Genomic DNA, 14,568 nt, shown 5'->3' on the forward strand with positions numbered 1-14,568 from the left:
GGCTAAGACCCACAGGACAGTCCCGACCACCATCTTTCCACTGCAAACCACAAGTTCAGGTTGTTACCTGTGCTTCTGACCAACCAGCTGTAAATCTGAGGTCTCCCTGACCCCCTCATCAGGTTGGTTAATTTGTTAGGCTCACAGAACTCAGGAAATCAGTTTACTTACTAAATTACTGGTTTATTACACAAGAATGTAAGTCAGAAACAGCCAGATGGAAGAGATGCATACAACAAGGTATGTGGAAGGGGCATGCGTGAAGTTTCCATGCCCGCATCCTCCCAACACCTCCATGTGCTCAGCAACCTGGAAGCTGTCTGAACTTTCTAGCCCAGAGATTTTTATGGAGGCCTCATTAGGATTACACAATGGATCAAATCACTGGCCACTAGTGATTTAACTCCCAGCCCCTCTCCGCTCCACCTAGGTTAGGGATAGGAATGGGTGTTTGAAAGTCAAATCACAAGGTTGATTCTGACTACCAGCTCAGTCACCATATTAACATAAACTCAGGTGTGATTAAAGAGGCTTATTATGATTAACAAAAGATACCCATTTCACCTTTATAGGTCTAGCTATTTCAGGAACTGGGAACAAAACTAAATATAACAAACGATGTTCCTTTACCTCTTGTAGGAATTACAAGGGTTTTAGGAGGTCAGTGCCACACACAGGGACAAAGACCACACACACACATTCTAATTATAAACCACTATAACACAATGACAAACAGTATTTTCTCTATTGTTAGGTCTCAGTCAACTAACAGATGCCATCCTCTTAAATTTAGGCAGACCTGTGGCTCGATTCTTTGTATGTAGTTAGAAAGAAATCTTAATACATATGTTCAGGAAAATTATTTATTTGACACCTTTACAAAAATATTTAGGCACATAATTTTCATGTTTATGTCACCTGATTTACATATCTCAATTCCCAGTACCTTTTAAAAACACAAAAATGGTCATTTGGCAAATAGAATCTATATTGAAAAAATACTGCAATAGGCCAACATTTGTAGACAAAAATCAGTTGATTGTCAGCATGAAAAAGAAATATTTATGAACAAAATAAACTCTAAAAACATTTTTTGAGAGACAATAAATCTAACCAGTAGATTTCTTTTTTAAAAAGTATTTTCAAAAGAGAAACCTTAAAGAAAAGCCACCATAGGGTATCTCTTGTTACTCTGATAAAGTGGCATCTAACAGGAAAATCTAGAAGATAGGTTTAGAAAACAGTGATGTTGCCAGAGGTTCACAAACACCAATAACTGAGATGAGCCTGGAGACGAGGCAGCGCAAACCAAGGCATTTAATTCAGAGAAGGGAAGAAGGAAAGTCCGGCCCGCACAGGAGCTTCCTGGAGGTGACATGCTGCAAGTTTTAACAACGATTCTGAAGTGTGATTATCTTCCTCTAACATGGAAAATTATTTCTCTTCTTTGAAATTTACCATAAAAATATGAGAGTAATTTGATTCTTTTTTAAAAACAGGTGGAATCACCTGCATCACAGAGTGGCCACAACTGTATCTAGTTAGTATTTTAAAAAAGACTATGAATAGAAACTTAATCATTTTAGTGGCAACGAAGTACAGGGTCACATTTTTCCAGAAAAACACACATTGCCCAGCCTCTAGCATTAAGGAGCGAAATTGAACATCTTGATTTGTCTATAGTCACACCAGGAAATAATGGCAGTAACATTTGCTGAGTGCCTAATATGTACTAGGCATTGTGCTAACTAGTCTCACAACTATTACCTCATTTATTCTTATTATTACTGCTTTCCCCTCCCTGAGGAAAATTACAACTGTGTTCAACTACAACAGTGTTCATAAGGAGGAACTAATATTACACAGCCATGGGAAAGAAAGAATATGTGCAGTGAGGGAGGAGAGACCCAGCTATTCACTGAATTCTAATAGCTTGACACTTATCTCAGAGTTTCAAGGGTAGTTAAGAGTTACAAAAGTCCTCTTAGATGATAAAAATGCCCCTATGGGTGGGGCATCCCTAATTAGTGATACTGGTAATAGTGCAGGAAGCTTACAAATTACCAACTCCTTTCATCTGCTTCTTTTTCCCAATTACATTCTGGCTAAATGATGGTAGATTCCTGGAAAGTAAGAACCATGTGCTATTCATCTCAGTTTCCCCAGAGCTTAGCATAACGCCTTGTGAAAAATAGATGCTCAGTAAATCTTTGCTCACTGAATGAGGCCCTAATAACAAAGCAAAGGCAGACCCAAGATCCTAGGTACTATTCCAAACCAGTCAAATGTGAAACTACTAATCTTTCCATGAAGATCCTGCATCAACTTTACTGACCTGGACTTTCCATGGATTCCTGATACAACAGGACTACAGAAAATGTGCAAATGCACTTAAAGAAAGTCTACATGCAAGTTGGATCCTACAAATGATTGACTCATAAAGTCAACAGCCATGTGGTGATTAAAAAAACACCTGACATGTTGGCAATGTGCAGTCAGGGTTATTCAGATCGATCTGGCACTGACTAACCGCAGACTGGCCAAAGAGGACTTCACTGTTACCAACTCAAGAAAAGGAGCCACTAGCCATAAAGTTTGGCTTTCAGAATTCTCATCACAGCTCATCTGTCTCAAAAGGCAAATTAAGGAATTCACTCTACATTGACTCTTTTTCTCCCAAGAGGTAGTTAATAGGTCAAAAAATTTTGTCTTGTAAAGAATTAACCTTGGGGCAAAATCCAGACATTTGGGTGATGCTAGAGTATCAGGTAAATCTCTAGTGTACAATAACAAAGCCTACACATAACTGAAAACAAACTCCAAAGATGGCTGCCCAGTCCAGTCGATCTCCAACTTCCCAGGCCGCCTTCTCTTATCTTGCCATGGTGGTGCCAGATGAAGGGGGCTTCCAGGAACCAGAATATGGAAAGGGAAGAAGCTGTAAGTTGCTCTACTGCTTCTGATCAGTCAGAAAGTTCATTAGGTATAGGCCAGGGGCCCTGAGGTCATGTGCATTTAGTGAAGCTATAACTGTATGTGATTTTCTCAAATAAATCTGGAGAGATGACAGATCTTCAAGGTAACCTGACCCCCAAGAAACAGTTGAACACCTGGTGGGGTTCTACCCAACCTCCTCTAAACAACATCCAAAGGCCTTTCATGATGAGAAATTCCTCAACACAAATGACTTCTAATGTCAAAGTACCTTTCTTCACATGGCTGACAGAAAAAGAAATGAAACCCCTAAAATTAGCTCTCGCAGTGCCTTCACCCTTTGCTCAGGCAAAACCAGGCAGTGTGCACAACATTCACAGTCAGAAGTGCCTATCAGTGGAGCCCAGCCTGGAATAGAGTGAGCTCTGGCATACATTACCCATCATGCTCCCTGATTTGCAAAGCCTGTTTGTCTCTGGCTCCAAATTAACTCAGCTAGCATGCCTGTTTCCTCACTTTCTCAGAAAATAAGGGCAGTTAATCATGGAAGCATGGTTCAATGTAAAAACCATTAATTTTGACTTATTAGCAAGTCACTGACTTTCTCTAGAGTTTTGTTTTCTCATTGGTAAAACAGGGACAATAAAAACCATCTTACACAATGTCATATCCTATTCTCCCACTGATATTTTCTCATATCAGATGATACTGGAAAAAAGTTAGCCTTAGGATCTGTTACTTGGAACTTCTAAATTGGAAACTGGTCATGAGCCTAATTCTAAGGACCCAGTACAACAGGCCAGGCTTTAAGAAAAGTTACACAGAAATAAGAGAAAGACATTGAAATTATGAAAATGACCTCAATATAATTTTCCAAAGATTAAAAAGAAATTGAAACCTTCCCAGTCACCTGCTGAGGCACCGAAATACTGTTTAGTCACCAGAGCCCAGTGGCTTCCAAAACCAGGGAGATTGAAGCTGGTGTGTGCACCAGTGCAAAGGTACCCAGCCTTGTGTACATGGACAGCACACTGGCCTGAGCAAACACTCGTGCCCACAGTCAGTGGAGGTCACGGGCCAAGTCACTGGACTGTGTCTGTGTTAATACCCTGCCCGACCCAATGAGGCAACTCAGGCTCCCAGGGTGCAGCACTGGTCTTGAGAGAAGCAGGCATGCTCAGGAAGTGAGCCAAGGGGCACGGGACATAGGTGGGGTGTCCGAAGAAGGGAGGCTCCTCCCATCTGAGGAGAAAGGAAGACAACGGCTCTGACACTGACAAGGCAGACCAAGGCTTGATGGTAGGGAACCTCCAAGCAGCCTTCGCCCTCAAGCCTGTACTCCAGGAATGAGAGACCTGGTCATACTGACTTGAAGAGGAGCAAAAAAAGAGTAACCACCTAACCCGGAGGAGGGCAGCCCGGGGGAGCAGATGGTGACCACCTCACCTGCATGCCATTCTCACTCAGAGAACAACGGCTGAGCTCCGCACACACTGACCTCACACTGGAGCATTTGGTTTTACACAGCGGTGGGGTTGGTGGGGGAGTGCTTCTAACCCCATTTATAGATTTGCAGTTTCTACGAGCAGAAAAGCTCTGTGACTTGTTCATACTCGTACCATATTCTGAATGGATCGTCTTCTGTCTTAGCCTCAGTCATCACTGTACAACTGAGATTCAACTACCTCCAAAACCATACCTGTACCCCTACACTTAGCACAATGCCTGGCCCATATGACATATTCAGTACATTTTAGTTGAATGAATGAATCAGACAGATGAATAAAGACAGGGTAAAAGGCCTACTTCCTCCCTCCCCTCATTATTCATATCATTCACAACAAAGAGGAAACACTGTATTTTCAAAGAATGCACTCTGCTTATCCCATGAGTTCTCAGGGAAGCCAACATGGAAACCAATACATTTCAAAGCCCCACTTTTTTTTTTTTCAGTGCAAAAGGTATCATCTTTGGTGAATGCAATGATGGCGGCCTTATGAAGAAAATGCAATTGTTCAGAAATAAAATTCAAAGAAGAGAAATTTCAGATACTTGGCTGCATTTCCAGCAGAAGGGAGGCTATACTGCTTCCAGACAGAGCAATGATTTGAATGATGAGGCTCCATTTGGAGCACTTTATATATGCAGCTCTCAGGGACACCTGGATATCAAACTATGGAATAGAATATTTTCAAAACTCTGATGTTTCACTGTCAGCATAGAAGAAAAATAAATTAAAAAGCCTGGTGCATTTTATAGTCTGATATAAATTAATTCAAATGGCATATTTAAAATAGAGTCAATTATAAGTTTTTTCTCATAAAATTTTAAAAGGCAGCAATCAATCCTCAGGTTGTACAAGTGCAAAAGAATGGTATTTTCTCCATAATCAAGACACCTCAACCTCAGTATCTGTGTAGGAACTGCCAGTGTTCTGAATTGATAAGAAACTTGGGCCTATGTATTTGATGCAATCCTCTGGTCATACTGCTCCTTTTCCCTTAATGTCCAGCTTGTTACTGGCCTCTGACTGTTTGCTCAGCTGCTCTTCAGAGAAAGTTATGTAGGAATACACCAGGCTCCCAGCAATACTGAAAAAAAAAAAAAAAGGAAAAACCACCGTCAGGGACGAAGGAAGGAATGGCAAATGAAACTGGTGTGAGGGTTGGAGCCACATTTACAAATCAGTAGCACATGAAATTAAAACAGACATAGCACCTTAATTATTATAATAAAATCAAAACAAACTAGAGACAGTCCTTCATCATGATATTACACACTGTTGATGTTCTAGGAAAAGCAATGTTTACACATAGTTGCCAGCAGGAGTGTCACTGTTATACAGCCTCTCTGGAAGACAGTTTGTTGAAATCAAAAACCTTAAAATTCTGCTTCTCCTTTGACTTAGCAATCGACTGCACAGATGAATGGTGTAAGTCTTCACAGCTACAGCACAAAGTGTTTATCACAAAATTTATAATCGCAGAAAATTAGATAAAAGGTGAATGTCCCACAATGGAGAATTATATAAATTTGTACAATAGGATATTATGTATCCATTAAAATGACATAAAATGGAAACAGGCAATGACACCTTAAATGAAAAAACAATCTCATAAAACATTAAGTATTGTCTAATCCTATTTTATTTAAATGAACATGGCTTTTCAGGTTCAAGACAGTGGCATAGGAGGACCCTGGACTTACCTCCTCCCACAGACACAATGAACTTACAGCTACATATGGAGTAATTTTCCTCTGAAAAGGACCTTAGAGCTAGAGAAGCAGCATCTCCACAAGAGAAGATAAAAGAGGCACATCAAGAAGGGTAGGAGTCAGAGACACAGCCCTGCCTGGGAACCCACCCCAGACACAGCAACCCCACAACAAAATGTGGACTTCTCCCTCAAGAACTGGAGGATTGTGCCCTACATCAGGAACCCCAACCCCAGCTGGCACCAGAAAGACAAATCCCCAAAATGTCTGCTCTTGAAAATCAATGGGCATTAAGCTAGGAGAATCATAGAACTATCGGAAACAGATCCCATTCTTGGAAGGCTGCCCACAGACCCACTCACCCTGAGATCCAGGACAAAAGCAGCAGACTGAGGGGCACCTAGACCCTAAGTGAGGGAGACTCATTTACTAGTTTTGGACCAGCTGCCAGAGAGGCAGGAAACTGCAGGCACTTTTTCCTTGGAATGGAAGCACTGGTGAAGCCATTTTTGCAATCTCATCCTAACTTGCTGGTGAGAGAGCCGACAGGCACTATTTTTGGTGTCCTGCCCCTAACCTGCTAACACTGGAGGTTGTGTTCTATCTACCCTGCATGGTAACCAGGCTTCTCAAGTGTCCTGTGACCTGCCCATCTCATGTAGCACCTGAACTTCAACAGGACTAGGCAAGCACCCCAAGCCCCACCCACCCAATGCAGAGACTGAGCCACACAAGGCCAGGTGAATGCCCTGAGCTCCACCTTCCCTGTGCAGCACCTGCAGCCCTATCACAGCCTGTAGGCACACAGCACACACAGGAGACACCCACAGCATGCCTGGGTCTGGTGGCCAGGGAAGAGTGTACATCTGGGCCATATGTAAAAGCTCCTATGTAAGACCACTTCTTAAAGACTGACAGAGGTAGTCATTTTGCCAAATATATATGGACAAACAGAAAGACAGGCAAAATGAGGAGACAGAGGAATAAGTTTTGAACCAATAAACAAGGTAATTCTCCCAAAACAACCTTAATGAAATGAAGATAAGCAACCTATCTGATAAAGAGCTCAAAAATAATGGTCTCAAAGATTCTTACTGATCTCAAGAGAAGAATGAACACAGAGAAAACTTCAACAGAGAAATAGAAAATATAAGAAAATACTAAAAAGAAGTTATAATTGAATTGAAAAAATCCCAGAGGGGTTCAACAGCAGAATGGATGAAAAAGAAGCATGAATCAGTGAACTAGAAGACAAAGTAATGGAAAACATCCAGACAGAGCAGCAACCTGGAAAAAGAACTAAAAGAAGTGAGGATACTTTAAGAGATCACCAGGACAACATCAAGTGGAATCAAATATGCATTATAGGCATCCCAGAAAGAGTAGAGAGAAAAGGCCAGAAAAATTATTTGATAAAATAATGGGTGAAAACATACCTTACTGGGGAAGGAAACAGACACCCAGGTCCAGGAAGGCCAGAGAGTTCCAAAAAGATGACCCAAAGAGAAACACACTGAGACATTTTAATATTAAAATAATCAAAATTAAGGATAAAGAGAAAATCTTAAGAGCCACAAGAGAAAAGCAGCATATAAGGGAAGCCCCTTAAGGCTATCAGCTGATTTTTCAGCAGAAACTTTATATGCTAGAAAGAAGTGGCATGATATAGTTAACGTATTGGAAAAACTGCCAATGAAGAATTTCCTACCAGCAAGGTTATCATTCAGAATTGAAGGAGAGATTAAGAGTTTTCCAGATAAGCAAAAACTAAGAGTTCATTACTAAGCTGGCCTTACAAGAACTACTAAAGAGACTTTTGTAAGCCAAAAAAAGGTACTAGTTAATAAGAAAGCATAGAAAAGGAAAAATCTCACCAGAAAAGATAAATAATAAAGGCAATGAATCAACCACTTATAAAGCAATTACAAAGATTAAACAACAAATAGTAAAATTAATTTAAAATGCTATAATTAGTTAAGGAGTACATAAAATAAAAATACTTAAATTTGTGTGATGACAGCTGTTGAAAGCTCTTTTGAGAAAATATATAAAAAGTACCTTGTCACTGCTACCATTAATGCCACATAAATGCCTAATGTTATTGTAAAAGCTATGAGATTCCTATATAAATGAAAGCCATTACTGTTAACATAATCATTTCACACTTCCTTTCCTCCTTCAGCCTAATCTCAACACACTGGCCATAGTAAACCTATTAAAATTAAATCAGATCCTGTCACTCTTCTATTCAAAACTCTCCAATGTCTTTCTCCCACTTAAAAGTTGTCCCTAATCTGCCTCTCCACCCAATTTCCTCTAGGGCCCCACCTCATTTCATGCCCTCCACCCCTGTGGCACTGGCCTCCTTGTTCCTGGAACATACCAGGAACACCCCCACTTAGGGCCCTTTCCCTTGATCTTCCCTCCAGAAATGTGGCTTGTTCTCTCCGCTTTTTAGGTCCTTACACCAAATGTGACCTCAGTAAGTGCCTGCAAAACTCCCTTATCCCCCTTCCCTGCTTTACTTTGTCCATTACTATTTATCACAGTTAACATTTATCACCCGCAAATATTTCACTCATTTTCATTCCTTTTCTATCTCTGCTACTAGGAAAAAAACTCCATGAAGGGCAAGGGTTTTGTTTAGTTTTGATAGCAGCTCTAGCCCCACTGCCTAAAACAATGTTTGACACATGACAGATATATACCACACATTTATTTATGAATAAATGAATCTTCCCAGCTTGATTACAAATTCCCTGAAGATAACAGTCTATAGCTTTGCTTGCACTAAGAGGTCATTTCCTTTAATATATGTACAGAATGGGTTTGACATTTCTGACTCTTAACCATGCTGCCAAGGAATAGGAGAATAAAGACCGGTCAGCGGGTAAGGTAGGAGGTAAGCAGGGAGACTCTGGGAATGTTCAAAACACTGAGGGCCCATTTAAATCTCTTATCCCATGTGCCCCTGCATGGCTAAATCATGGGGCAGATTTTCAGATCAGGGTTAGAATCTCAGCTCTGCCTCTCACTATAGAAGCTGTGTGGCCTTGGGCAGGCTATTTGATATCTCTGAGTTTCAATCACATAAACTGGGGGATGATTAAATGAGATGACACTGTAAAGGTGACCATCACATATTAGGAACTCAACAAATACTAACTCCCTACATGTTAGCCTTCCCAGATTATCTATTTATGTCCTTTCTAAACTAAGCATTGGTCTGTGTACCTACTTTAAAAATAGAAGTACCTTAGTAACAGAAGTCTGGCCAGGATGTGAACCATTCCATCAGACTAGTTTTAGGAATTTAGCTAGGAGTAAATTTAGAAAAAATTAAAAAGCTTCCAAATTCTGCTGTGATATGTTTGGAACTTACAGACCTTGACAATGACATTATTTGGCTTTACTAAATGATGAGTCAGGCAAAGGCTTTCTTGAAGATCAGAATTCTGGTAAGGCCCCAAGGACATATATAGGTTTATTTAAAGACTGCACCAGAGAAAAGTTAGGGGGAAAAAAGACTGTAAGCCTAAAATCTTCTCTCCTATCTATTTTTACTATTCAGTTTTAGCTTTTTGGAAAGGGGTGGGAGTTTCTTACATATTTAGAAATGGCTCTTTTTTTGCTTTCTTGACATCTTTGGTACTGTTCTTCAGCTTGGGGCTGAGTCCAACCTACTCAGGCATTTCCATCATTTTCTCCTCTACCTCTGTACTCTGTACTTCTTTTTCTTTTCCTCCTCTTAAAAAAAGAAAAAAAAGGCTTAACATGTAGGATTCCCATCAGAACTAAAAGGATAATATATTTTATGTGTTTTCCACACTTGGAGGAAGTTCCTTCAAAAGTTGTAAGTCTCTTGCAAAATAACTTTACACCTACTGACCACGTGGCATAGTTTCCACAGGACTTCCTCAGGGCGAATCAGAGAAGTCTACTGGAAAAATTGGGACAGCAACTCTAGCTCAAAAAGTGAAAGCAGAAAACTGAGGCTGTGAGAAGAATTACAGACAGCTAATGTGGCATCAAAGACAGAACACAGATTTTCTGTTATACTCCATTTCAGAGCTCTTCTGTTAAGAATTATGATATACCCAAGGGCTAGCTGACCTCCCTAAATCCTACTTAAAAGTCCCAAGTATTCCAGTGACCTGCCAGTTATATAAGTTTTTAAATAGCCTTTATACTACAGATACAAATAAATGGTAGATATTACATCAATAGCAACTAACTGATAGTACAAAGCATGCCCTTCTCTCTCCACAAATGAGAGAACTACTATGCAAAGGAAAAGCCTATGTTCTTACTTCAGAAGAAGCTTGAATAATCCACTAGGATGAAGATTAATCAGGAAGAGAAGCACTCTGGAACTAAGAAGCAACTCATCCTTCTAAGGAAACAAGCAGAGGAGACCAAAATGAAGGAACAGTAGTTCAGGTGCTGAGCAGAAGTAGCTATACCAGAGTCCTCAAGAACCAGCGATGGAGCTATACTCTCAGCAATACCGTGCCCCATGCCAGAGACTTTGTGGACCTGGTAGGGCTCAGAAGCTACAATAAAATGGGTATCATTTCACAAAAGGCGCCTCACTTAAGAGTATGTAATCATTGTGATGACCTATCATAAAGAGATATGAAAATAAAATTAATTCACTCATCTATTCACTATTTACTAGACTATGGTTAAGAATGGAAACTTGGAAGGCAAATCATGGATTGAATACTTACCAGCTTGATAATATGGGGCAGTTTCTTAGTCTCTGTGAAATGGAATAGTCACAGTATCTACCTCATTGGGCTGTTACAAAGACTAAGTATGGAGTATTTAGAACAATGCCTAATACAGGTACACACAAAAAATACTGTTTATTATTTTGTTATTAATGTTGAATGCCTATTATAGACCAGGCACTAATAAATACTGACACAACTATAAGTAAGACAAGTGGTTTCTGCCCTCAAATAGCTGAGAATCTAAAGTGTTAATGGATACATGTGTATGGTTTACTAGGCTACAATATAATTATTCAGTCATTTACTGAATGAATGCATTAAGGGGTAAGAACTTGGACTCTGGAACTCCAATTCAACTGGGTTTAAGTCCTTGCAACATGATTTACAAGTGTGATATTGGCAGATCTCTGAGGGAATGTACCATGTCTCCATGGAGCATAATGTCTGGCATACACAAATAGGCTCAGTGCATACTTCAGAATGCATTCAAGTACTTAACTTCTCTAAGCCTTAGCCTTCATTTATAAAATTGTAATAATAAAAGAACTTCAAAAGAATGTTATGAAGAATTAGGCAATACAACAGATAGTATTTTCAATAAAAGCTACCAGAATGACTGGTATTTATATTTTTTAAAAAACACATATACAATAAAAAGACCCTTCATCTAGACCTCACTTCATATATATATATAAACCAAATGGGCCACATACCTAATTGTAAAACCTAAAAATATAAAACTTCTATAAGAAAATGTAAGAGAAAATCTTCATGACCTTAGGTTTTAAACAAAGATTTCTTAGATACAACACTGAAAGCACAACCTACAAAAGAAAAAAACCAATAAATCAGACTTCATCAAAATTTTAAAATTTTGCTCCTCAAAGAAACTGTTAAGCAAATGGAAAGACAGGCCACAGACTAGGGAATAACATTGGCAAATCACATATATGATAATACCTGTGGACCTCTATCCACAATATGTAAAGAACTCTCAAAATTCATTAAGAAAACAATCCAAGTTTTGAAAAATAGGCAAAATATTTGAACAACCACTTTGCCAAAGATTTTTGTTGGGGGCTGAGGATAGAGGGAAAGGTTCAATGAAAAGGGTCATAGGGAGACTTGGGAGGGTTAATACAATAGTTTTAAATTTTCAACATCGTGGTGGTAGTTACTTGACTGTATGTATTGCTAAAACTCAAAGAACTGTAAAGTAAAAGGGGTGAATATTATTATATTTACATCATATATTGATTTTTTTTTAATGGGAGGAAAAAAATCCCAGAAAGATGAGTTTCAGAGATTCTAAGATTTCTGCCTGGTTAGGAGAATGATGATATCATTATCTGGAAATTCTACATTATTTAGGCCAAAGCCATGGGCCAGAGCCCAGCCTCTGATGGACACACAGAAGTATGCTCTGTCAGCACCCTTCACTGTTCATTCCTCACCCGTGGTTTCTTTTTTGGGCTTGGGTGGGCATTCAATAACTGACCTGGGATGCTTTTAGGCGAGTTGGAGACAGCTAGGCTCTCAACAGAGCCCTAATGAAAAAAAATGCCTCCTTGAATTTGGATGGAGCCTGAGAAGCTACCAATGCAAAACTTCTGCTTTTCCTGCACTGGAATCATACCAGGAAGAGGGCTATTTAAACTGTTTTTAAAACAGCCAAAAAACTAGGCAGGGTGGAGGGGAGCTAAATGTATCTGAGTTAAACCATAAAATCCTTTAAGAATGCAGCTCAGCTAGTAATTTCCTTCAAAGTGCATGCAGTCAGCTAAGGATTGACATCATTTCCAAGGTGAAATCTAGTAAGTAGCCACTTTAAATTTGTTTTTATATTTTTAAAAAAGTAATGTCCACAACCTGTAAGTCTGCTTACCAGCTAGCGAAAAATAAGTAAAATTAAATAAAAATAAAATAAACAATGAAACCAAGATTTTCACTTAAAAGAGAAAAGTTAAAAAATATAGATAGCATATACTCTCCTTTACAAAAGCTGAAAAGCACATTGTAATAGAAATAATCTTTGAACAGAAACCTTGATTCTAATCCCAACTCTGCAAATAATTTGAATGCTGACTGGCTGATTAAATGTATCACTTATTCTCTTTAGCCTTATAATAAACAAGGGATTAAAAAATATGGCATGTAAAATGTATTACAATAAAATGTGAAAGCAAGTAGAAATTATTAAAAATACTACATAGGGACAGTATCAATGACACCATTATCAACTAACCTTGTTAGCAAAACAGTGCTAACAAGAACTATAATGCAGTACCTGACACACAGAGAAATTCCCACTGGAAGAATTTTTAAGATGTTGGATATGATAAGACTGACATACACTGTAACATTCCAACATACTAGGGCACTTAAAAAGTTTTTTAAATAGCCTGCAAAGTGAAAAAAGGTACATAACCTTCCTTAGGTTATCTTTTCAGAGATTGGAACTGCAGGATCCAAAATGCAAAAAAAAAAAGCTCTAACTTCATTTTTGGCTATCAGGTTATTTATTTGAAGGGTACAAAAAGAAAATCAATGCATCACTGAATCAAGTCTTATATAGTATCATAATGATTATTTTGTCTAGATTTTCAGAAATGAGTGAAACTCAGGTGTCTTATCTGAGGTTTTCAGCCTCAGGCAAGTTCACTGTGGATTCAGTGAGACGGAGAAATGACAATGGAACATTCTTGGGGTAAAAGGGTTTATACCTGGTTTTATTCTCTCGGCAGTAGGTCGAGCACTAAAATCACTTCTGCATCCAGCAGTCTGTAGGTCTGTAATTCACCTCCATCTCTGCCTCTGCCCAGCACTGGGCAGAGCTCTTTATATAGTGACTCAGTCAATAATAGCTCATTGTCTATGGGTGTGGAAGCAGTAGCCTAGCACTAGGCCAATTACATCATCAAGTAGTTTAGGGCCAGGTGGGGATCCTGATCATACGAACTTCCATTTTCTGCACATGCAGGCCACATCCAAAGTCAGAACTGGTTCACCATGCTGTTCCTTATACCCCTTCCTCACAAATATTAATGAGAGAAACCAGTAATTACTAAGTATAGATACCAAGCTGTGAATTGATACTTTACATTCACTAGATAACTTCATTCTACCAACTAAATAGATAGGTATTTTCAACCCTAACATATAAGAAAACTGAAGCTCACAGAAAATAAACCACTCACTGACAGTCACACAGATGGCAAGCATCAGAACTACAACTCCAAACAAGGTGTGAAATTCAACAATTCACCTTCTATAATATGCAATCCACAAGTATATGTATACACCTACCCTTCCACCAACTTCTACCCCTACAAATGATTTTTTTTCTCTGAGAGTAAACAACAGTAGTTCCAAATATCAGGGAAGGGGCAAGAATCAATTGCCACCTATTAATAATATTAGGGTGGAGAAAGTGAAGGTTCCTATGGCCAGGATTCTCACCTGGCCCTGCTCACTACACACATATGGGCAATACATCGTTACTGACTCTATAAAGAGCTCTGCCCAGTGCTCTGGGTGACATGATGCCACAGCTGCAGGGCTGCAAGGCTGCAGAAGAGCAGAGGCTGGAGTGGTGGCACTGCCGAGGACAGAGACTGAGACAGCTGCGGGGACAGAGAGGCCCAGAGGCAGAGGTTGGCTTGCTGCATGCAGACTTGCTCTG

General features: G+C 39.4%; 1 protein-coding gene across 3 annotated transcripts in view; it reads right to left on the reverse strand.

Moving 5' to 3' along the window:
- Positions 1–849: 849 nt before the first annotated feature.
- SLC35D1 (solute carrier family 35 member D1) overlaps positions 850–14,568 on the reverse strand; it is a 44,543-nt gene continuing 30,824 nt past the window's right edge. Inside the window, exons 12-13 of one of the 3 annotated variants that reach the window (XR_012130202.1) lie at positions 9,757–9,897; positions 850–5,525 (exon numbers count right to left, since the gene is read on the reverse strand). Coding sequence is in view for 2 of the 3 variants with exons in the window: in XM_017664959.3 (XP_017520448.1) it covers positions 5,417–5,525 (109 nt within the window). In the remaining variant the exon portion in view is untranslated. The other 2 variants (XM_017664959.3, XM_037024362.2) reach the window with 2 other exon arrangements.

Source organism: Manis javanica, chromosome 4 (assembly GCF_040802235.1).
Source record: "Manis javanica isolate MJ-LG chromosome 4, MJ_LKY, whole genome shotgun sequence".
In the NCBI taxonomy this organism is placed as follows: Eukaryota; Metazoa; Chordata; class Mammalia; order Pholidota; family Manidae; genus Manis; species Manis javanica.